A 25724-nucleotide genomic window follows, 5' to 3' on the forward strand; every position below is an offset into this window, starting at 1 on the left:
TTGCATGTCAGAAATGTTTATTTCTAAATTTTGTGCAGTTATATTGGTTTACCTGGTGAAAATAAACATGTGAGATGGGAATATATTTGGTTTTTATTAAGTTGCCTAATAATTCTGCACAGTAATAGTTACCTGCACAAACAGATATCCTCCTAAGATAGCCAAATCTAAAAAAAAAAACACTCCAACTTCCAAAAATATTAATATTAAGCTTTGATATTTATGAGTCTTTTTGGTTGATTGACAACATAGTTGTTGATCAATAATAAAAATAATCTTCTAAAATACAAGTTGCCTAATAATTCTGCACACAGTGTATAAGGTACCATGTAAATGTTATTTGTGATACTGACTACCTCTCATGTTTTTATTTATGTTAGGAGCATTAAAGGGAATGTCCAGGTTTGTAATGAGTCTGCAGTCATTCTTTGTGACTGCAAACTTCTGAATTCTCACAGTGCGCTCTGCACGCTGTCAGGATTCTCTCGTGCTGGCGATTTACATACATGCAGTCACGTGCTGACTAGACATGTGTGGCCTCACTCTATGAAAATGAACCGAGAGAGGCCGGGCATGTCTAGTCGGAATGTGGTCAGAAGTATACAAATCGCATACTTGTGCTGACATGACTGTCCACCGGCAAGGGAGAATCCTAAAAGTGTGCAGTGCATTATTTGTGAGAATTCAGAAGCCTGCGATGCCAGGATTCAGCTCTGCAGGTTCCAGTAGTCGTCACATGGACACTTCACTCATATGTGACTTTCATACTTCTGGTCCTGTGACATCGAGCTTCTCTTCTGCTTCTCTGTTTTTCACTGAACATTGAGAGCATTAGGGAGACGAGCTCGTGGGTACATGACTAAGTGTGAAAATCGCATATGTCCTTGGGAAGGGGGGCGCCAAAATTAATTCTTGCCCCTGGTGCCAGAAACCCTAGATACACCTCTGCCGGTATGCTACTGCGAGTGGCGATTACCGGGTCCAGTGGAGGGATGTCTGTGCACAGGCAGTGAGGCAGGGACTGAGAGTGTGCACAGAGAGAGAATGGAGACCCGGAAACTGCCCATCCCAGTCTACCCCGTAGCCTGGAGCCCTCATTATCATAGGAATATGACAGTTAATAAATTGTTTTTCTAAAGCTTTACAGTGTAGTTTTAGGTCAGAGAGGGATGGTTAGGGATGAGCTAGCAAGGTGCAGGGACAGGTAGTGATGGCTACTTGCGGACATGTGCGGCACTTGCGGTTTTGCACTTGCTAGCAGTGTTTTTTCCATTGCTGCAAGTAACGCATTTGCCAGATCGAGGAAAAACCGCAAGTGCCGCACATGTTCGCAAGTCCCATAGGGAATGAATGAGGCCGAACGCAGTGTTGCCGTAAGTGATCTGTTACGCGGCAGATGTGGAAAAACTACCGGATCTGCTGCAAAAGGATACTTTCACCTAGGCGATAATTGCCAAAGTCACTGCCGATAGTGTCATACTCACCAATGGGGGAGGCAGCACTAAAAGTGCCTAGGGCAGCAGAAACTCTAAATACGGCCCTGCACATGTTTGTGTCCTTTGTGTGTATTGGAACAACACAAAAAAAAGATAAAAATTGGCATAATTTTGAAACCAGACAAAAAAGGGAGAAGTTGACTTAGTCTTTGCATTGTGTGTCTGTGTGTGCCACACTAAGCATAAAGAGAACTGTCTGAGGACTTGAGATCCAAAATTGTTGAAAAATATCAACAATCTCAATGTTACAAGTCCCTCTCCAGAGATCTTGATGTTAATTTTTCCAAGGTGTGCAACATAATCAAGAAGTAAGTAAGAAGCTTGTTGATGGTTATAGAAAGATTGATTGCAGTCATTTATTCCATAGGGTGTGAAACCAAATATTAACCCCTTAACAACTGCCGATACGCCTTTTAACGGCGGCAGTTAAGAGTACTTATTCCTCAGCTTTTTAACGGCGCTGAAAAATAAAGTTATAGCGCCCCCCAGCTTTGGAAATTCTTTGGGGTCTTGGCTACCCGGGAAAACATGATTCAGGCTGGTTTTTAGTGATGCCAGTGTTGCAAACACCATTATTCACGGAATAAAGGCGACTGCAAAAAAAAGGCCGATATCCCATTTAACTTCTCTCTCCTCTTATATGATCTAGCACATCAGAGGAGAGAGAAATGGGATCCCCCAAGCTCTCCCAGTACCTCCGGTGTCCCTGGACCCTCCTACACCCCCGGTCCTGTACCAAAGCCATCGGCATCTTCTTCTGGGAAGAAAATGGCAGGTGTCTGCACAGTGCACCGGCCAAGATCTGCCAGCCAGCACTCGGCAACAATAGGAAATTTTTCCTATTGACTTATTTTGATCACTGTGATAGATGCGATCACAGTGATCAAAATAAAAAAATTGTAAATGAAACGCCCCCCTTAGTTAGGTAAAAATAATAAAATAAAAAATTTATTTATTTTCATTTTTCCATTAGGGTTAGGGTTGTGCTAGGACTAGGGTTAGAGTTGGGGCTAGAGCTAAGGTTAGGGTTGGACTAGGGTTGGGTCTAGGGTTAGGGTTTGGGCTAGAGCTAGGGTTGGAGCTAAAGCTAGGGTTGGGCTAGGATTAGGGTTGGGCTAGGGTTAGAGTTGGGGCAAGGGTTAAGGTTAGGGTTGTGTTGGGGTTAGGGTTGTGGTTAGGGTTATGGTTGGGATTAGGGTTAGGGGTGAGTTAGGGTTAGGGTTGTGATTTGGGTTATGGTTAGGGTTGGGTTAGGGGTGTGTTGGGGTTAGGGTTATGATTAGGATTGGGATTAGGGTTAGGGGTCTGTTGGGGTTAGGGTTGGAGTTAGAATTGGGGGACCCACTGTTTAAGTACATTAGGGGGTCTCCAAATGCGACATGGTGCCCACCATTGATTCCAGACAATTTTGCATGCAAAAATTCAAACGGTGCTCCCTCCGTTCTGAGCCCTGCCATGTGCCCAAACAGTGGCTTTCCCCCACATACGGGGTATCGTCGTAATCTGGAGAAAATGTACAACAAATTTTGTGGTCCATTTTCTCTTGATGCCCTTGTGAAAATAAAAAAAATTGATTCCAAAGTGATTTTTTTTTAAAAAAAAGTAAAATGTTCTTTTTTCCTTCCACACTGCTTTAGTTCTCGTGAAGCACCAGAAGGGTTAAAAACTTCTTGAATGTGGTTCTGCGCACCTTGAAGGGTGAAGTTTTTAGAATGGTGTAAATTTTGGATATTTTCTGATAAATTGACCCCCCAAACTAAAAACTGTTTATACATTTTGTTGGAAAAATTAGAAATCGCTGGTCAATTTTTAACCCTTATAACTTCCTAACAAAAAAAAGTTTCCAAAATTGTGCTGATGTAAAGTTGACATGTGAGAAATGTTATGTATTAACTAGCTTGTGTGCCATCACTCTGATTTAAGGGTGTAAAAATTAAAAGTTTGAAAATGTCAATTTTCGCTAAATTTCTGTTTTTGTCATAAATAACCGCAAGTTACACTACCGTTCAAAAGTTTAGGGTCACCCAGACAATTTTGTGTTTTCCATGAAAACTCATACTTTTATTAATCAAGTGAGTTGCCAAATGAATTGAAAATCTAGTCCAGACATTGACAAGGAACGAAAAAAAGATTTTTATTTGAAATAACAATTTTCTCCTTCAAACTTTGCTTTTGTCAAAGAAAGCTCCCTTTGCAGCAATTACAGGATTGCAGACCTTTGTTATTCTAGCAGTTAATTTGCTGAGATAATCTGGAGAAATTTCACCCCATGCTTCCAGGAGCCCCTCCCACAAGTTGGTTTAGTTTGATGGGCACTTTTTGCGTACCATATGGTCAAGCTGCTCCCACAACAGCTCAATGGGGTTGAGATCTGGTGACTGCGCTGGCCACTCCATTACAGATAGAATACCAGCTGCCTGCTTCTTCCCTAAATAATTCTTGCATAATTTGGGGGTGTACTTTGGGTCATTGTCCTGTTGTAGGATGAAATTGGCTCCAATCAAGAGCTGTCCTCAGGGTATGGCATGGAGTTGCAAAATAGAGTGATAGCCTTTCTTATTCAAAATCCCTTTTACCTTGTACAAATCTCCCACTTTACCAGCACCAAAGCAACCCCAGACCGTCACATTACCTCTACCATGCTTGACAGATGGCATCAGGCACTCTTCCAGCATCTTTTCAGTTTTTCTCTGTCTCACAAATGTACTTCTGTGTGATCCAAACACCTCAAACTTGGATTCGTCTGTCCATAACACTTTTTTCCAATCTTCTTCTGTCCAATGCCTGTGTTCTTTTGCCCATACTAATCTTTTCCTTTTATTAGCCAGTCTCAGATATGGCTTTTTCTTTTGCCACTCTGCCCTGAATGCCAGCATCCTGGAGTCGCCTCTTCACTGTAGATGTTGACACTGGCGTTTTGCGTGCACTATTTAATGAAGCTGCTAGTTGAGGACCTGTGAGGCATCGATTTCTCAAACTACAGACTCTAATGTACTTGTCTTGTTGCACAGTTGGGCAGTGGGCCTCCCACTTCTTTTTCTACTCTGGTTAGAGTCTGTTTGTGCTCTCCTCTGAAGGGAGTAGTACACACCGTTGTAGGAAATCTTTAGTTTCTTGGCAATTTCTCGCATGGAATGGCCTTCATTTCTAAGAACAAAAATAGACTACAGAGTTTCACATGAAAGTTCATTTCTCTGGCCATTTTGAGAGTTTAATGGAACCAATAAATGTAATGCTCCAGATTCTCAACTAGCTCAAAGGAAGGTCAGGTTTATAGGTTCTATAATCAGCCAAACTGTTTTCAGCTGTGCTAACATACTTGAACAAGGGTTTTCAAGGGTATTCTAACCATCCATTAGCCTTCTTAGACAGAAAACACAAAGTATCATAAGAACACTGGAGTGATGGTTGTTGGAAATGGGCCTCTATACACCTATAAAAATATTGCATTACAAACCAGACGTTTGCAGCTAGAATAGTCATTTACCACATTAACAATGTATAGAGTGTATATATGAATCATTTCATGTTAGCTTCATTGGAAAAAACTGTGCTTTTCTTTAAAAAATAAGGAAATTTCTAAGTGACCCTAAACTTTTGAATGGTTAGTGTATATCAAAGAAATTTTACCACTTACATGAAGTACAATATGTCACAAAAAAAATTCTCAGAAATAGTGGGATACATTGAAGCATTCCAGAGCTATAACCTCAAAAAGTGACAGTGGTCAGTAGGGTTGAGCATCTTTTCCTTTTTTGAGGTCGAGTCAAAAGTCGAGTCGAGTGAAATCGGCCGATCTTCTTGAAAAGTCGGGGTTGGCGATCGGCCGATACACGAAACCCAATGCAAGGTAATGGAAAATCTCTATATTTTTATATTTACTTCAGCGCGATATATGTGAAAAGCCGGTAATTCAATTGCCGGCTTTTCATTTCTCCTGCCTAAACGTAACGTAACGTCCCATGATGTAAATCCATCTGAAAGGGTTAAAATATTTTACAGGCAGGAGCTCTGCTAATACAGCTGTGCTCGTGCCTGTAAACCCCGGGGAATGAAGGAAATGTAGGTCAATGACCTATAGTTACCTTCAGTCGCGGTGATGCGCCCCGTGCTGGATGTCCTCATATGACGTCGAGCGTGGGAAAAAGTTCCCAGGCTGCAGTTCATGAGGACATCCAGCAGAGGGCGCATCACCGCGACTGAAGGTAACTATAGGTCATTGACCTACATTTCCTTCATTCCCCGGGGTTTACAGGCACGAGCACAGCTGCATTAGCAGAGCTCCTGCCTGTAAAATATTTTAACCCTTTCAGATGGATTTACATCGTGGGACGTTACAGATCTACAGATGGTATGTATATTGTTGGTTTATTATGTTTCCTTTGTTACAGAGCGAGGGTCTTCAGGTGGATTGAGAGAACAATAAAATATTACAACAACCTGTGTGTTTATTTCATTAAAATACTTTGCAATATTGTGTGTGTTTTTTTAACCATTTCATACAATTGGATTAATAATGGATAGGTGTCATAATTGACGCCTCTCCATTATTAATCTGGCTTAATGTCACCTTACAATAGCAAGGTGGCATTAACCCTTCATTACCCCATATCCCACCGCTACACGGGAGTGGGAAGAGAGTGGCCAAGTGCCAGAATAGGCGCATCTTCCAGATGTGCCTTTTCTGGGGTGGCTGGGGGCAGATGTTTGTAGCCAGGGGGGGCCAATAACCATGGACCCTCTCTAGGCTATTAATATCTGCCCTCAGTCACTGGCTTTACCACTCTGGCGGAGAAAATTGCGCGGGAGCCCACGCCAATTTTTTCCGCGATTTAACCCTTAAATTTAATAGCTACAGCGCCGAAATTTTGCACATACACACTACTAACATTAGTTGTGTGGAATATGCAAAAAAAAGGGGGATATGACATGGTTTACTGTATGTAAACCATGTCTCATATCATGTCGGGTTTAGGCAGGAGAAATGAAAAGCCGGCAATTGAATTACCGGCTTTTCACATATATCGCGCTGAAGTAAATATAAATATATATATATGTATATATGTGTCTCAATGACATATATATATAAAAAACGAAACCCGACTTTGGAGCGAAGATCGCCGACGGCCGACCCGATCCCACAGTGAGATCGGGTCGGGTTTCACGAAACCCGACTTTCCCAAAAGTCGGCGACTTTTGAAATTGGCCGATCTGTTTCGCTCAACCCTAGTGGTCAGAATTGGCTTGGTCATTAATTACCAAATTGGCTCTGTCACTAAGGCGTTAAGTTGAGGGTGCCAACAATTTTGTCCGGCCCGTTTTTGGGGTTTTGTGCTAAAGTATGTCCAATTTGTCTTTTCTTAGTTTTTTTGTATTTCTTCAACTCACAAAAAGGAAATAAACATGTGTAGGACAAAATGTGTAACTGCAATGGCTGTATGCACAGTACTCTTCTAGAAAATAGCCATAAATACCAGAATTGCTATTTTTTGTTCTCCAACCCTAACAAAATCCATAATAACACACCCCGGGCCCTAAATAATAACAATGAAAACAAGATATGGCTCTAAAAATGTCATAACAAGAAAAAATATATGTAAAATATGCTTTTATAGTGCAGTATACAATGTAAATTTGACCCACAAATAAGGCCATATCAACAAACCCAACAATCTAAATATTGTAGAATTACTATTTTATGTTGGTGGGAAATAAAAAAAAAAAAGCTAAAAGTTAAAAAAATACAACTTGTCCTGTAAAAAAAAACAAGCACCTGTATGGCTAGAAATTATAAAACAAAAATAAAACAGCTATATCTCATTAAAGGTGGGGTTCAATAAATAATCCCCCCATCATATAGTCAAAATTGTCTTTGGCATCGAATGGTTAAATGAGTAAGAAAGTTAGCAGGCAATTGACTTGAAGTATTGATTGTGCAAAAAGCCATTCAGACCTGCAAATTATTTCCCGTAAGGTCTATGCTATCCTTACCAGAAAGCACAGATAAATATTACATACAGTATGATCGTGTACCAGTGAAGCTGTGCTGCTGCAGCAGTTTTACATAAAAAGTGTTGGTTTAAGACTGGTCCCTGGGAACTCATTTTGTTTGCCATGTTTTTACTATTGCCAACCGTTAAGAGATGCACATAAATCCCCGGGACAATCTGTTGCCATGACAACACAATGCCATTACAAACATATGGAGTAGATGCCCTAAGCATTGCTCTATAGCATGGAATAACAAATAAATGGACACAAGCCAGGCCTAGTAACACTATATGGTGTGGAAAACATATCGGTGTGATGGTAGAATCATAAAAACAGTTATTAATCATTATTATGTAATACATATACACAATACTAATTGACTTTTTACATTATTGTTTATATAAATAATATATGTTCTGTTGTTAGAACTTGCCAATTGTGCCAACATAGAAAGCACAGCCGAGGTGCGGCCATTTCACAGCAAGCACTCTGGCTTGTACTTTTTGAGGTCACTGGCCGACACTGTAGAGGGAAATTTTATGATTAGCCCTGTATAGGAGGTATGACCGTGGGCTAGGCTATAGCAGGTGTCAAGAAACTCAGATGTGTACAAGTATCACCATTCATGAGGCAGTAAGGCCAGATTCTTACATCCATGTTTCTTGGTCCCCCCTTGCTCCTTCTCTCGAGCCAAATCCAAAATCCCCATAGGCATATATGAAGCTGGCAAGTTCAGGTCAGGAGATTCATGGTCAGTCCATACGTCGTGGTCAGTACTTTGACCGCCAAACATGGATGTACAAATCCAGCCCTATAGTAATATACACATAAACAAAATAAAGCCCGCCATAGCCATTAGATGGCCAACGGCAGCCATTTCAGGCATCTCTCCCATACACAAGGAGAGCTCATTCAGCCGACAGATCATGTGTTCTCTATGACATAACAAAAGGAGCAAAGAGCTGCATATGTCAGAGTTAGCAAATAATAATAGTTGTCATGTTTCCATTGACACTTTAGATAAAGTTGGTCATTGTTTTGTATAAACACTTGTGTATATAAAATGAGAACATACGGTCGAGCGGGACTTTTATATTTGATCTGTTAAGCTGCAAAGTGAGAGCTAAATATATAGGATGGGTTGTATAGGGTTAGAAAACAAAGTCCATATCTTAGGCCTCTTTCACACTTCAGTTTTTTGGCGTCAGTCTAAAACCGCCAGTTTCCTCAAATAACGGATCCGTCATTTTTTTTTGGCGGATCCGTTATTTTCCCATAGACTTGCATTGGCGACGGATTGTGACGGATGGTCGTCAGTTCCATCCGTCATGCGACGGATCCGTCGAAATTTGGCGGACGTTGTCTAGACATAGACGGACATTGAAACGTTTTTTGTCAACGCCGAAATGACGGTACGCGGCGGATCCGTCGCGTCCGTCATTCCATAGAATGGCTGCCTATGGGCGACGGATCCGTCGCGACCGTCATTTCGGCGGATCCGTCGCCCCAATCCGTTTTTTCAATTGCGCATGCTCCAAAAAGTAGATACTTTTCCCAGACAACCCCCAAGTAATGGATTCGTCAAAAAAAACGGATCCGTTGGAACCATTTTCTCAACAATTGTGACGGATCCGTCGATCCGTCACTATGTCGGAAGTGACTGACGCCAAACAACTGAAGTGTGAAAGAAGCCTTAACGAAACAGCTACGGGGTGGGATAGCAGCTAGCCAGATGTCTAAGAGCAGAGCTGCAGGACAACAATTTTAATGTATTTCTGATCTTAAAATATTAAATCTATCGGTAGCCATTAGAGTGCTTGTCCAGTTTATTGTCTTAAAACGTAGTTATACTGTAGGGGTTAGGACTTTTGCTTTGCAGTCTTAGGGTCCTTTTTTCATATTCTCCTTGTGCTTTCATGGGTTTCCTATGAGTACTCCTGCTTTTTGCATACCCCAAAATGAAAAGGCTCTCTAAGAAAGTGTATGCAGATTTTAGACATTAGCTATTTCAATGTTCAAGTTTCTTTTCTGGATGAGTACATCATGTGTTACATCGAGGGGCCTCTTTAACTTGCGCCATTGTGTTTAGAAAGACGTTTCTTAGTTTATTATCCTTTGGTGAACTTAAAGGGGATCTGTCATCTGGTTCTTGCTATGTGATATGAAGACAGCATGAAGTAGGGGTTAAAACACATATTTCAGCAATGCCTCTTTTATCACACTCTGTAGTTTTGTTTGCTTGCAATGATTGTTTTAGCACTAGGCAGCTTATCATTGTTGGGACACAGCAGCGTGAGCATGCTAGTCTGACACACCCTCTCCTGTGATAGGTAGCTCACTGCCTATGGACATTGGATATACAAAGCCTTGTGTGGGCGGGGTTAGCTTCTTCAGCTCTGCTTTTTTGCTAAATCTAAGATGTATAGCTAGTCTATCAGTTTTTGAGACAGGGTCTGAGCTCCAATGGGGACAGGCACTTGTGTGATTACAAATTTACTAAAAGGCCATGTTCACAAGCTTACCATTTGGTCAGTATTTTACATCAGTATTTGTAAGCCCAAAATCAGCAGTGGAACAATTTGGGCACAGTCAGACGGCCGTATATGACAGACGATGATCGCATAGAAGTGCACGGACTGGCTGGTGGCTCTCCTGATCCGAGCATGACAGCTGCATTAAAATACATACAGCTATCATACTCGGATCAGGAGAGCTGCTGGTCAGTCCGAGCATTGCAATGCGATCATCGTCCATCTTATATGGCTGTCTCACTGCGCCCTTCGATGAAAAGTTTAATAGATACACATGCGCCACTTCAGCACTTTTCACCCACTTCTGGTTTTGGCTTACTAATGTAAAATATTGATCAAATACTGAACGTGTGAACATGGTCTAATGTTGAGGAATATGTTGGCAATAGAAAGCCATATTCCCAGGTACAAACACGCTGCTTTTTTCCACTGCTTTTTTTTTTCTTCAGCTGTGCACATCAGAATAAGCTTTATTTATTGTGCTCATTTGTTTTTTTTCCTGCTTTGCACTTATTTTATGCTTTCGCGGTGCAGATTTGACGCAGCATTTTTTTTATCCATTACTTAGTGCAGAAACATAGGGATTCACTAAAATGCACTAAAATGCACAAAAAATGCATAATTTGACAGCATCTTTAAAAACACAGTGGGCATGAGGTTTCATTAAATCACATCCATTTAGATTTTCACTGTAAAACGCACACGTTTTGCACACAAAACCCCCCCCGCAATATGTCCACTATTTTTGAGCATATCCTAAAGGCAGCAGGAAATAAATAAGCCGAAATTAGATTAACACCCACTGTTATAATGGAAGCAGAACCTTCAACCACTTTATGCAGATCATACAAAAATGAAAATAATTTACATGTCTACATAGCCTATGAAGTGAAAATACTTTTCATAGCAATGCATTGGGTATTTGGGTGTTTTTCTTCCTGGAAACAAAATTAGTGTTGTATAGTGAAAAGAATGCAACCTAAATGCCTATGGTTTTCCTAATTAAAAACATAAATTAATTGAAAAACAAGATATTTTAATTCTAAATACAGCAGAAGAGGATGAAAACAATTATGTGAAGTTTTTTCTTATATTGCTTTCTACAACTAAAATAAAATTAATGTGAAGATAGGAATGCCTTAAAACAGTTAAATAGTATCTGTCATTTACATTTTCTCAGAAATCAATAGTACAAGTGAAAATTTGTAATACAGTCCATGTTATCAGAGAAATTTGCTTTTCTCTTCTGGAACTGATCAGTCATTCTCAAAATTCACAGTTCACTGCTAAATTCTGCCTTCAGTGAATATTAATGTTCAAATTCTACTGAGATATTAAATGACAGTTGGTGCTCATGGAGAAATTGCAGCAGAATGTCTATGTCTGCCTCTAGTTCGTCACTCTATAGAATTTTAAAAGCACCAACTGTCAACTATGTTTTCAGTAATGTGAAAACACATTCTACCACTGAAGAGGCAACTGCAATATAATCGAGATAAAAAAAAATTAAAGGGTTTTCTTCACTTTTGGAAAAATGTGCACAGGGAAGCGATCAATATAAAATAAAGAGTGAAGTGTTAATTACCTCTCCCCGAAACCCAGCCATTTCATCACTGGATTCTACTGTGACTCAAATTGGTGGCTTTGGCCATGAGGTGACTGTATGGACAGACATAATCACTTTCACTCTCGGCGGAAACTACATGATCGGGGAGCTGGAGAGGTGAGAGTTTAAAGCGGTAACACTTCTTTCTTTATTTTGCAATGATGCCTTCTTTCTGGTTACTTTTGAAAAAGAGATTAAAAAACTCTTTAAACACATTCACATAGTCCAGTATAGTTTGATAATTCATCCTTGCTTACATCTGCCATTTTTTATATTCTCTTTAAGTTAACTAAGAAGTAATGGGCAGAAGGAAGTAGCATGACCGCAGGATCAGACTACACAGGATTTGTTTGTAGTCTGTTACCATGGAGACACATAGAATTTTGTACAAGCACGCTCAGATAATTTAGTTATCAATGGGGCTGCGGTAAAGTCAGTCACCTGGAAACTGGAGTAACATAATTGCCAGGGAAAACTCCTGATGACCCAGTACGGAGCGATGTGCCTTTAAACCAACCATCTTGGCATTTTTCAGTGACTCTGTACATCTCCCCTTTCCGCAGTTCCAGCTCATCATTCTTTTGTGGCTTGTAGGCATACAGGGCTAAATACCTGCAGAAAGAAAATACCATTGTAATGCAAAATCACAGGTCACACTAAAGTGAATGCATTAGGCAATACATAAACATTTTCATCAATTCTATTTAATCTACAATATTTCAATTTATGTCTGTTTTAAATAAAAGGACACTGACAAAAGAGGAAATAAACTTTTCAATTAAAGATGACTGGTCACCAGGTCAAAGTGGCCAGTTTTTGCTCTTATTTTGTTCCAGATAATCCCCTAGGTATTGTTTTTTTCTTGAACTTTATGGTACAACAAACATGGCCCTTTTTATTTAGTGCTACTTTTATGGTCTTTACTAAGGTCAGTTCTATGGGCGCGGGGCTCATTAGGTAATAATGCAAAGTAACCTCAAGACATCACCCCAGAGAATCCTATGAGCTACACCTTCTTGGTAAAGACCACAAAATTTAGCACTAAATAAAAAACCCGTATCTCTGGAACCATATAGGGAATTATATATAATAATGTGTATATATATATATATATATATATATATATATATATATATATATATATACATACAGTACATATGTACTCTGAATACTCTTGAGTAGCAGCAAGAATAAAATATAAGCAAAAAATAGCCACTTTTGACCTGGTGACAGGTCTTCTTTAATGGACCCATTGATTTAAGAATGGCAACAGTTATCACTCAATCTCTCAAGTTTCTGTTGTCTCTGGCTAGCCATTTACATACTTTGCACTTTTTAGTTTGATGTGTTAAAAAACTAAAGTCAAATGCTAATTTTATCGCTTTGGAAAATCCGAAGAAGGTAACATTCAAAGGTGAATTAAAAGTGTCTTGTACTGTTAATCAGCGTTATTGTCACAGGGATACGTGACAGAGTGCGGTCAGATGATTTCAGTTATCTGGTGACACATACACCTGCTTCACCGTCCTATTAGCAGTTCTGGCTTTCTTTGCTCTGGAGCTGCAAAGGTTAAACTGCTTATTTGGACTCATGGAGTTCTCTGTTTTGGGTGGTATTAGCTGTTTTAAATTCATTACTCTCAGCAGGTATAAGAACTCTCCTCCTTGCATGGGACCTTGCCAGTTATAGTTCATTCTGCCTTGTTTGGTGTTGGAGATGTAGTCCGTGTTTGGAGTTGGCGTTTGGAGAGTTGCTCTGGAAATTGCGGCTTGGATTCTCCTACCTATCCCTCCTCTGTGTTCCACTCTGTTGTTTTTTGAATGATTGTAGTTTTATTTTATTTCAGTCTGTCTGATTAGTTTAATCCTATTCACTTCGGCCTCATACCTCCCTGGGTGTGGGAGGGAACAGATAAGGGCTAAGACAGAAGCATAGCAAGGTACGTGATCCCAGTGTAATCCAGGGAACAGGGATAGACTATGGCATCCCCTAGTTTGAGGGATCAGGTAAGAGCCCACAGTCCCTAGTGACTGCATTAGGCCGGGATCACACATACGCGAGATACGGCCGAGTCTCGCAGGTGAAAACCCAGCTCTGGCGCCGGCACTTGGGAGCGGAGAGTGCAGCTCCATGTATTGCTGTGCGGCTGCCAGAGCTGGGTTTTCACCTGCGAGACTCGGCCGTATCTCGCGTATGTGTGATCCCAGCCTTACAGTTTTGCTCAAGTCCAGCACTGTGTACTCATTATGGTACACTGGTCACTGTGCATAACTGTGTGGCTCTTTTTTGCTATATTGCTGCCTCTCTATTATGTGTGCCAATTATTCTTTACAATAGTGTTCTGCTGAGTTGCATGAGGACTGTTAGTGATTAAGTTTTGTCAAGACATAAATTCTTAATTGGATAAAGTACTGGACATAAACCTTGCATTTTTCAGATGTTCTCTGTAGATTTGATTTTATTTTTGGCATCATATTAATGGAAAAAAATATAATTTTTTTCAGTATTTATGCAGCAGGCTTTATTTAGAATTTTTCAGTTCTTTGCTGCCACACCTAGCTTTGTAGAGGGAATAGGCTTTAAGCTACATTTAGCTTCCAATGAATTAAGCATTGCTTGTTTTTGATGTTTGTATGTTTTTTTATCTACATAACTCAGTTTTTATCCTACAAGATAAATAACCTACACCACTTGACTTCATTCACTCATCTGCCTTATAGTAAACTGTGCAACCCAACCACCAAGGTTTTAGAGGTTTTATATGCTTAAGGCCGGCGTCACACTCAGCGTATGTAAATACGGTCCGTTTATTACGGCCGTAATACGCAGAAATGTTCCCAAAATAGTGATCCGTATGTCATCCGTAGGCAGGGTGTGTCAGCGTATTTTGCGCATGGCATCCTCCGTATGTAATCCGTATCGCATCCGTACTGCGATATTTTCTCGCAGGCTTGCCAAACTGACATCTAATGGATTTATGTGCTCAAATGTTTGTTAAAACATATATACAGTATGTATAAATATATATATATATATGTTATTGAGACACACACAATATATATATATATATATATATATATATATATATATATATATATACACACTGTATTTACATGTAATTCAGTGCGAGATATGTGAAAAGCCGGTAATTCAATTGCCGGCTTTTCATTTCTCCTTCCCAAACCCGACAGGATATGAGACATGGTTTACATACAGTAAACCATCTCATATCCCTTTTTTTTGCATATTCCACACTACTAATGTTAGTAGTGTATATGTGCAAAATTTGGGCGCTGTAGCTCCCGCGCAATTTTCTCCACCAGAGTGGTAAAGCCAGTGACTGAGGGCAGATATTAATAGCCTAGAGAGGGTCCATGGTTATTGCCCCCCCCTGGCTACAAACATCTGCCCCCAGCCACCCCAGAAAAGGCACATCTGGAAGACGCGCCTATTCTGGCACTTGGCCACTCTCTTCTTACTCCCGTGTAGCGGTGGGATATGGGGTAATGAAGGGTTAATGTCACCTTGCTATTGTAAGGTGACATTAAGCCAGATTAATAATGGAGAGGCGTCAATTATGACACCTATCCATTATTAATCCAATAGTACAAAATGGTTAATAAAACACACACACATTATTTAAAAGTATTTTAATTAAATAAAAGCACAGGTTGTTGTAATATTTTATTATACTGGTAATCCACCTGAAGACCCTCATTCTGTAACAAAGGAAAAATAAAAAAAAAACAACAATATCTCATACCTTCCGTCGCTCAGGTCAAGTCCCACGAAGTAAATCCATCTGAAGGGGTTAAATCATTTTACAGCCAGGAGCTCTGCTAAAGCAGTGCTCGTGCCTGTAAAATCCCCGGGAATGAATGGAAAGCAGGGTGACCTGTAGTTACCTTGAGTCGTGGTGAGGCGCCCTCTGCTGGATGTCCTCATATGAACTCGAGCGTGGGAACTTTTCCAAGGCTCCAGTTCATGAGGACATCCAGCAGAGGGTGCATCAACGCAACTCAAGGTAACTACAGGTCATTCCCCTGCAATCCATTCATTCCCGGGGGTTTTACAGGCACGAGCACTGCTTTAGCACAGCTCCTGGCTGTAAAATGATTTAACCCCTTCAGATGGATTTACTTCGTGCGACTTGACCTGAGCGACGGAAGGTATGAGATATTGTTTTTTTATTTTTTCTTTGTTACAGAACGAGGGTCTTCAGGTGGATTACCAGTAAAATAAAATATTACAACACCCTGTGTCTTTATTTCATTAAAATACTTTTAAATAATGTGTGTGTGTTTTATTAACCATTTCGTACTATTGGATTAATAATGGATAGGTGTCATAATTGACGCCTCTCCATTATTAGTCTGGCTTAATGTCACCTTACAATAGCAAGGTGACATTAACCCTTCTTTACCCCATATCCCACCGCTACACGGGAGTGGGAAGAGAGTGGCCAAATGCCAGAATAGGTGCGTCTTCCAGATGTGCCTCTTCTGGGGTGGCTGGGGGCAGATGTTTGTAGCCAGGGGGGGCCAATAACCATGGACCCTCTCTAGGCTATTAATATCTGCCCTCAGTCACTGGCTTTACCACTCTGGCGGAGTAAATTGCGCGGGAGCCCACGCCAATTTTTTTCCTCCATTTAATCCTTTATTTTACAAGCTACAGCGCCCAAATTTTGCACATACACACTACTAACATTAGTAGTGTGGAATATGCAAAAAAAAAAAGGGATATGAGATGGTTTACTGTATGTAAACCATATCTCATATCCTGTTGGGTTTGGGAAGGAGAAATGAACAGCCGGCAATTGAATTACCGGCTTTTCTCTAACATCGATGCGTATTTCTCGCAAGTCACATGCATGGTCCGTGTGTAATCCATATTTTTCTCACCCCCATAGACTTTCATTGGCGATTTTTTTGCGCAATACGGTGACAAACGCAGCATGCTGCGATTTTCTACGGCCTTACAATAGCAAGGTGGCATTAACCCTTCATTACCCCATATCTCACTGCTACACGGGAGTGGGAAGAGAGTGGCCAAGTGCCAGAATAGGCGCATCTTACAGATGTGCCTTTTCTGGGGTGGCTGGGGGCAGATGTTTTTAGCCACGGGGGGGCCAATAACCATGGACCCTCGCCTGGCTATTAATATCTGCCCTCAGTCACTGGCTTCACCACTCTGGCGGAGAAAATTGCGCGGGAGCCCATGCCAATTTTTTCCGCGATTTAACCCTTAAATTTAATAGCTACAGCGCCGAAATTTTGCACATACACACTACTAACATTAGTAGTGTGGAATATGCAAAAAAAAGGGGGATATGACATGGTTTACTGTATGTAAACCATGTCTCATATCATGTCGGGTTTAGGCAGGAGAAATGAAAAGCCGGCAATTGAATTACCGGCTTTTCAACATTATCGCGCTGAAGTAAATATAAATATATATATATATGTGTCTCTATGACATATACAGTATATATATATATATAAAAAATGAAACCCGACTTTGGATTACAGATCGTGTACCGCCGACCCGATCCCAGAGTGGGATCGGGTCGGGTTTCACGAAACCCGACTTTGCTAAAAGTCGGCGACTTTTGAAAAGTGCCGATCTGTTTCGCTCAACCCTAGTGATAAATTTTAAGCAGGGATTTGTTATAGCAGGGAATCTGTCACTGCTATTGATGCGCCCCCAGGGCAGTGGGGTACTCGGTACCGGGTCCGGTCGTAAAACGGGTGATGTCACGGTGGCTGCGACCCGGTCCGTGGCCCTGGGCATCAACTTTAAAGGGGGTTAAATGTTCAAAGTTTGTCGTGACGCCACCTGTGTGGGGTTCGGTCAATAGGGGGACCGACGCTGCATTACAGGGGTCCCCTGGGGGACGTTGCGGCAGCCCAGATGTTACGCTTCCCACAGGTGAAGTGGGGTCCCCAGGGGTCCTATGGTGTGTGGCGTAGATGGTGTAGCCAGTGAATAAATGGAGGAGACAAGTGATGTCTTTACCTGGTTTACTTGTGGGTGACAGGCTACAGTCCAGGGTACCAGGCATGGATGATGGTGGTCCGGCCGACTCAGAGGCAAATTAGAGTTCTCTTTTCCCAGTAGAGGTCCATAAGCCTTTCCTACTTGCGCCTTTCTAAGTGAGGTCCCTGCTGCTTTAAGCTTCCTACAAGGTCCTCCAGTTTCCCCCTTTCCTGGGACAGGTACCTGCACGACACTCAGCTTGAGCCTTTTTACAGGGACGCTCAGATGCCCTGGGCTTTTCCAGTGCTGCTGCTTCTCAGGCGTGATGCGGGCAGGTGACGTGTAGTGTTATGCCCTCCGGTTCTGCTCAGTGTCATAGAGTCCACAAAAGCCTCGGGCTCCCATTACCTGGCTACTGAGCTTCAGCTCTGAGGGTGCCGTGCCACAGTTCCCCTCTGAGCTCTGCCTCTCTCCTGTGCTCCTTCCCTTCCGGCTGCTCTACATGCAACCCAACAGGTTACTCCTTCCCAGAGGCTGCAGCTCCTTCATGGCTGCCAGGCCTCTCTCTCTCCACTACATCTCTCCTAGACGTCTGCTCTGCTTGGTCTCCCAGGACCAACTAACTAGCTCCTCCTCCAGGTCAGGATACATAAAGCTTAGGGAAGCTCCCCTGAATCCAGGTATTGATCTCCCCCTCCTGGCCTGGATTCAGAATATGTTGCATGTGTGTGCCTTACCTGGTGAAGAGAACTCTTTTGCCTCTGAGCATGACATCACCTTCCCCGAAGGAAAAGCAACATCACTGCAGCAACCTCAGGCAGCACTTACTAGGCTGCTTGCTTAAGTTTTGATAAAATCACTGTTTCATCTGCTGCAGAGCTACCAGTTCTCTGAATTCTGAACTCTGTATAGCCCCATCTACACCGCTTTCTGACAGCTGCCAATCAGTTGTGGGGCAATAGAGAGCTCAGGAATTTGGAGGACTACATGGTAGCAGGGTACATAGTATTCTAGTGATGATCTCCTACTGATAAACCTTAGAAAGTGGAATATCGAGGTAATCAGGGTCTCTGTATCTATATTATGTTACTCTCAGATTAGGTGGCAACTAATAACTAGTGTTGAGCGATACCTTCCGATATTTGAAAATATCGGTATCGGATGGTATCGGCCAATATCCGAAAAATATCGGATATCGCCGATACCGATACCCGATACCAATACAAGTCAATGGGACACAAGTATCGGAAGGTATCCTGGATGGTTCCTAGGGTCTGAAGGAGAGGAAACTCTCCTTCAGGCCATGGGATCCATATTCATGCGTAAAATAAAGAATAAAAATAAAAAATAGGGATATACTCACCCTCTGACGCGCCATGGTAGTAACCGCTGTAACCGGCAGCCTCCGTTCCTAAGAATGAGCGAGTGAAAGACCTGCGATGATGTCGCGGCTTGTGATTGGTCGCGTGACCGCTCATGTGACCGCTCAGGCGACCAATCACAAGCCGCGACGTCATTGCAGGTCCTTCAGTCGCTCATTCTTAGGAACGGAGGCTGCCGGTTGCACGTCTGAGGTCCAGGCTCCGTCGGAGGGGTGAGTATATCCATATTTTTTATTTTTATTCTTTATTTTTTACATGAATATGGATCCCAGGGCCTGAAGGAGAGTCTCCTCTCCTCCAGACCCTGGGAACCATACACTGGGAACTTCCGATTCCGATTTCCGATATCACAAAAATGTCGGAACTCGGTATCGGAATTCCGATACCGCAAATATCGTCCGATACCCGATACTTGCGGTATCGGAATGCTCAACACTACTAATAACCAGTTATTTCATATAAACCAATAAATTTAGGTCCTAGTTAGCAGAAGGAACTTTAACATATAGTTAAAATACACTGTAAATCCTTCAGAGGTAAATCCTTCAGGACAAATATACCCAAGAAAGTTAACTTCTGTAGTGCAGCGGTAGCACCGTACACAGTGATGAGGCAAGGACCCACAAAATTCAAACCTAAAACATCTTTAATGTGTTTCCTCACAGAATTAAAGGGCCTACTTCACACAAATGCATATGACTTCAGTGCATATAACTTCAGTGCATAATTAGTGTCCACTTCACCATTTGCAATCATATATTATAAGGCTTCCTTCCACTGTACAGACACTACACACGCCAGTCCTCCTCTGACTAGTTCCCATGGGTGTCCTGCACCGCTGTATCAGTCTCTACACACACAGTCGTACACAGTCCTTGATATCCTCCATGTCGCAGCCGAGCACCATATCCACCTGTTTGCAGCCGTTAAACACGCTAGTTCTCCTTCGGGCACAGAACATCCACCTCCAGTTCACCTCCGGGCACAGGACTGTCCACATCCGAGACCAGTTACCGTGGACAGCAGCACCGCTGTGTATGCTGTGGGTGCCAGGCCTATTGGCTCAGCTCTGTCCTGAGATACTTTACACAGGCCGTACTCTGCAACACACCGACTGTTCTGCATGACTGCAGACACCAACTCACTCTGTCCCTGACGGACCTGAGACACCTCAGACTCACTAAAACCTAACTAACCCTTTCCTGCAGGGCTTTTAACAAACCTGTGGCTTTCAGCCACATGGAAAACCAGGGTCCGGAATGGAGCAGACTGCAACACTATCATACTGCAGTCTGTTTCAAACACAACATCCAGATATATCTCAATATACTAGTATGTATTGATCACTTGTATCTCAAAATGTGTCATTAACAAAATTGTGAAAAATAGCTGGAGCTTTGGTTAGACCAAAAGGCATCATAAGATATAGTGTCCCTCGGGTATATTAATCGCTGTTTTCCAACCATCTTTTTCTCTAATAAGGATTACATTATCAGCCCCCCTGAGATCAATGTAAACCCTTTTTTGCAGATTGCCTGCTATATAACCTTTCATGGCTTGATGTTCTGGACCCTAAAGATTATTTATTTTGCTTTTGGGAAGTTGAAGTTTGATACCAGATCCAATCATAAACCCAGTGTGGGGATATTTTTTCAATTAAGACACAGAAAAGATCATAAATATTTCTGGTAAAATACTGGGTAAAGCTTTGGACAAATTCATAGATAAAGACATACTGTAAATATATACAGTATCAGACTGGGGTGGCAAATGGTAATGATGGGGAAGCCTGGTGCCTAGATGCACTGGGCCCTCCCAATTCACAGGCCCCATAGCGGCCCCCCTGCCTCAGTGAGAGGTGTATTATCATAGTAGTGAATTTAATAGCATAATTTTAGCAAAAGTAAACCAGGATCTTTTTCTACTTTGGCATCAACAAAATCACACAGGTTTTTAAAGACAGTATAACAAACAGAGAGCATTACTCTGCAGAACCACAGAGAAATATCTGTACACCTAGGCGGATATCCTCAGATCCATAAAGGAGCTTACACTTTTATTGTGACCGTTGGCTTTGGCAGGTACGTATTCCATGTCCAGACTCTACACAGTAGCTATTAAGGTTCTTCATGTGGTGCTCTGATTAGGTATTCATCAGTATGGCTTCTGACAGGTCACTGATCCCTCACTGACCTGCCCGATATTTTACATGCAGCATGATTGCATCTATAATGTGTATTTCATGGTCTTCTTTGATGCTATCCATAGCAGGTCACTGATCCCTAATTGACCTGCACCCTATTTTACATAATGAATATTATACATATACAGCTCTGGCAAAAATTAAGAGACCACTGCAAAATGTTCAGTTTGTCTGATTTTTCTCTTTATAGGTATAGTTTTGAGAAAAATCTAAATTGTTCTTTTATTCTACAAGCTTCTGACAACATGTCTCTGAATTTCCAAGCAATACATTTTGGGTTTTTTTTCTGAAAAGGAGAAATGGTCAAAATTAAAAAAAACAACAACAAAACAGTGCTTTCAGACCTCAAGTAATGCAAAAAAAAGTTCATAATCATTTAGCAGCAATAGTTCATGCGTCTTGGCATGCTTTCCACCTGTCTTTCACACTGCTTCTGGTGCAGAAATGTAAGCAGTTCTTCTTGGTTTGATGGCTTGTGACTATCCATCATCCTCTTCATTACATTCCAGAGGTTTTCAGTGGGGTTCAGGACTGGAGATTGGGCTGCCCATGACAGGGTTTTGATCTGGTGGTGTCTTAATTTTTTGCCAGAGCTGTATATAGTGAAAAAAAAACAATCCCCTTCTGAAGGCAGGCACTGGCGGCACTTGCGCTGCAGTATGATCACATTTATAATGTGCATTTCTTGCTTTTCTTTGATAGTATCCATAGATTCATAAACAAAAAAGTATGAAAATGGCACCGGCAGTGCCTGCGCAGTAGCAGCTATCAGCGATCGATAGCTGCTACTGCCCAGGTGCCAGCAGTACCATCTTGCTAGAGAAAAAAGATTTTCTCCTTCAAGATGGCGCTGGTGGCATCTGCACAGTAGAATCTATGAATACCATCAAAGAAAAGCAGGAAAAACACATTATAGATGCATAAAAGTGAAAAAAACACTGGCGCTGCACTGTCTAGAAAATAGGAGAGGGGGAGGGGAAAAAGGGGGAAATGAGCTGCTGGTGAGGTAACAGGGACTGTGCTAGACCCTATCTAAAATAAATATACTAAAATATAACAATGACCCACCTGCGCTTGTGAGGAAATAAGATTGTTCCATACACTACAGCACTGCCTGCTGTTAGAATAAACAGAGCCGACTGCACTCTGTGATACTGACTCCCTGCAATGATTGCGTGAATGTACACTTACTAGTTCTGGGAGTGAAGATGATCAAGGAAGTCGACCGTTGTCCTTGTATCCTGTCTGCTGCTATGCCGGGCTGGATCGTAGCCTGCAGGGAAATCCAGAACCGGCTGTGCCCAGACAAGTGGCTGAACGCTGGGCATCTAGGAAGGGACAGGAACCGCTCACTCCTAGCGTGCCCCGGCCGGAAGCAACGCCGGAGCAGTAGCGGTGTGTGGGGGGGCGTGGCTAAGGTAGTGACATCACAAAATTGGGCGGGCGCGTACCAAGGCAACCAACCAACTTGCTTCCAACCAACCAAAGTTGCTTCCGGCCGGGGCACGCTAGGAGTGAGCGGTTCCTGTCCCTTCCTAGACGCCCAGCGTTCAGCCACTTGTCTGGGCACAGCCGGTTCTGGATTTCCCTGCAGGCTACGATCCAGCCCGGCATAGCAGCAGACAGGATACAAGGACAACGGTCGACTTCCTTGATCATCTTCACTCCCAGAACTAGTAAGTGTACATTCACGCAATCATTGCAGGGAGTCAGTATCACAGAGTGCAGTCGGCTCTGTTTATTCTAACAGCAGGCAGTGCTGTAGTGTATGGAACAATCTTATTTCCTCACAAGCGCAGGTGGGTCATTGTTATACATTATAGATGCATTCTTGCTGCATGTAAAATAGGGGGCAGATCACCTAATCAGAGCACCACATAAAGACCCTCCCACAGGCCACCCAGGAGCACGAGCATATCATTAAGTAAAAACTGAAAATAAAGATTTAACAACAACCACAAGACAGATTTCATCAATAAAGTTATCATTTTAATCAGTATAACGATGCCAACCTGACACTTTCTGTAGGTTACTATCCACAATCCTGCTGACAGGTTCCCTTTAAACCTGACAGCGTTTGCATCTCCCATTTGCAGTACAAGCACTGCACTGCCTAGCGACAGTGAAGAAGCCGATATAGAGAGATATAACACACATTGACTTTCAACAGTGCACTTGAGAAGAAACTTGGTGACTGACATGATTAGCAGAAACTAACAAACTGTATCTTTCCCTTGATACATTCTGAAATGTTCATTCTTTACCAGAGGACAAAAAATGTCAGTCATCTGGGGCTGGTGGGAACTTTATTCTGTAGATGTGTTGGTATTGTTTTTATGTTATACCTCAAAGACAGAACATTAGTACAGGGCCTGAAGTAGATATTATAGAACTTACCTTAAACATGAGATTTGGAGTCAGATATTAAAGCTTTTAATTTATTCAAGGCATTGCAAATTAGTTTCATGATCTTAGAGATTATTTCAAAATATTTGAAATTAACTTCATAGAAAGGCTCCAGATTCTGAGGCTAGAGATTAATCCGATGTACATGGAATTAGTGTCACAGAACCAATGGGGGACCCCAAGTAGCAAGGTTGCTTCAGCTACAGCCATAGATGCAATGAGTGGTAGAATGGGTAGTAGGGCATTGAAGGATATACAAAAAGTCAGTAAAAAGGCAGGGATGCCTCTACATGCTCCCTTACTCTGAAGAAGAGGTGGAGTCAGAGTATGAGGTAAATAAAAAAAAAGGAACGGGTGTGATATATGGGTCAAACCCACTTTAGTGCACCACCTTCACCATGAGACCTGTCCCCCATCCTCCCAACAGTTTTCTCAGATGTCCAGGACTGGTATTCCAAGCCATTTGACTAGGAAGGGAAGGGCACACTAACATCTATCACGAGCCAGAATAACTGGATCTGAAAACAAGGAAAAGCTTATGACCGAAAGGTTGAACACTGTCCAACCTGCAAGAACACAAAAAGGGGAGTAGAAAAATAGGAGTGATGTGATGGTCATAGGATATATATTTACAATGTTTTATTTTAAATTGTGTAATTATTTTATTTTTAACTAGATGCCTACTGTAGTTTCTGAATACAAATGAAGTCGTTAGTGTGACCTTTGAATAAAAGGGACCATAGTAGTCTATGTTTGCATTACTATGTGTGGATGTAGATGTTAGTACATGTGTTTGTTTTTCATGTTGAAGTAGCTGTTTACCAGTGATAGAGGAGAGCATCTGAGATGTAGACAGAACTAGCATATAGTACACAAGGAAATCCCCTTATCTAATAAAAAAACAACCACATTCCATCCTCATGAAGGGGAAAGTCTTTCTATTTATTAAGTAACATAAAGTTGAAAGTTTTTGTTTTCAATCATATATTACTGCTTAAAGAGTATCTGTTGTTTTAATTTTTATTTCATAAATCAGTAATACACATGAAGATAAGCAACTTTGTAATACCGTATATACTCGAGTATAAGCCAACCCGAGTATAAGATGAGGCACCTAATTTTGCCAGGGAAAACTGGGTAAGCTTATTGACTCGAGTATAAGCCGGGTATGCATTGTTCCCTCATTCCTATCACGGAATGTGTGATTCCCTCCTCACCTGTTCTTCTCTGTGTGGCTCCCCCTGTTGTATGTATGGCTCCCCCCGTCCCATCTAGTATGCATGGCTCGGCTCCCCCCCTCCCATCCTTGTATGCATGGCTCCCCTGTCCCATCTTGTATGCATGGCTGTGCTCCCCCATCCTCCTCCGTCTTCCCTGTCATACTCATCCTCCTCACGTGGTCGCTGAACGTCCCTGCGTCTCTGTCCTGGCGCCTTAGCTTTCTCCCTGTGCTGAGCAGTCACGTGGTACCACTCCTTAAGGTCATAAATATGCGCTCCACACCTATGGGAGTGGAGTCGCGTCCATATTCATGACCTTAACCCCTTTCTGACCTCGGATGGGATAGTACGTCCGAGGTCAGAAGCCCTGCTTTGATGCGGGCTCCGGCAGTGAGCCCGCATCAAAGCCGGGACATGTCAGCTGTTTTGAACAGCTGACATGTGCCCGCAATAGCGGCGGGTGAAATCGCGATTCACCCGCCGCTATTAACTAGTTAAATGCCGCTGTCAAATGCAGACAGCGGCACTTAACCGGCGCTTCCAGCCGGGGGGCCGGAAATGAGCGTATCGCCGACCCCTGTCACATGATCGGGGGTCGGCGATGCTTCTGTATAGTAACTATAGAGGTCCTTGAGACCTCTATGGTTACTGATCTCCGATAGCTGTGAGCGCCACCCTGTGGTCGGCGCTCACAGCACACCTGCATTTCTGCTACATAGCAGCGAACATCAGATCGCTGCTATGTAGCAGAGCCGATCGCGTTGTGCCAGCTTCTAGCCTCCCATGGAGGCTATTGAAGCATGGCAAAAGTAAAAGAAAAGTAAAAAAAATGTGAAAAAAAAAATATATAAAAGTTTAAATCACAGTTTCGCCCCAATCAAAATAAATCAATAAAAAAAAAAATCAAACC

The 25724-nt window shown here is 42.1% G+C and overlaps 1 protein-coding gene across 3 annotated transcripts in view; it reads right to left on the reverse strand.

Annotated features, from left to right (window-relative positions):
- Positions 1 to 25724, reverse strand: part of SH3RF3 (SH3 domain containing ring finger 3) — a 684824-nt gene that overhangs the window by 109245 nt on the left and 549855 nt on the right. For all 3 annotated transcript variants that reach the window (XM_077296585.1, XM_077296584.1, XM_077296586.1), the window contains one exon: positions 12066 to 12236. In XM_077296585.1, the coding sequence (XP_077152700.1) occupies positions 12066 to 12236 (171 nt within the window). The remainder of the gene's footprint in view (positions 1 to 12065; positions 12237 to 25724) is intronic.

Source organism: Ranitomeya variabilis, chromosome 3 (genome assembly GCF_051348905.1).
Source record: "Ranitomeya variabilis isolate aRanVar5 chromosome 3, aRanVar5.hap1, whole genome shotgun sequence".
Lineage (NCBI taxonomy): Eukaryota > Metazoa > Chordata > Amphibia > Anura > Dendrobatidae > Ranitomeya > Ranitomeya variabilis.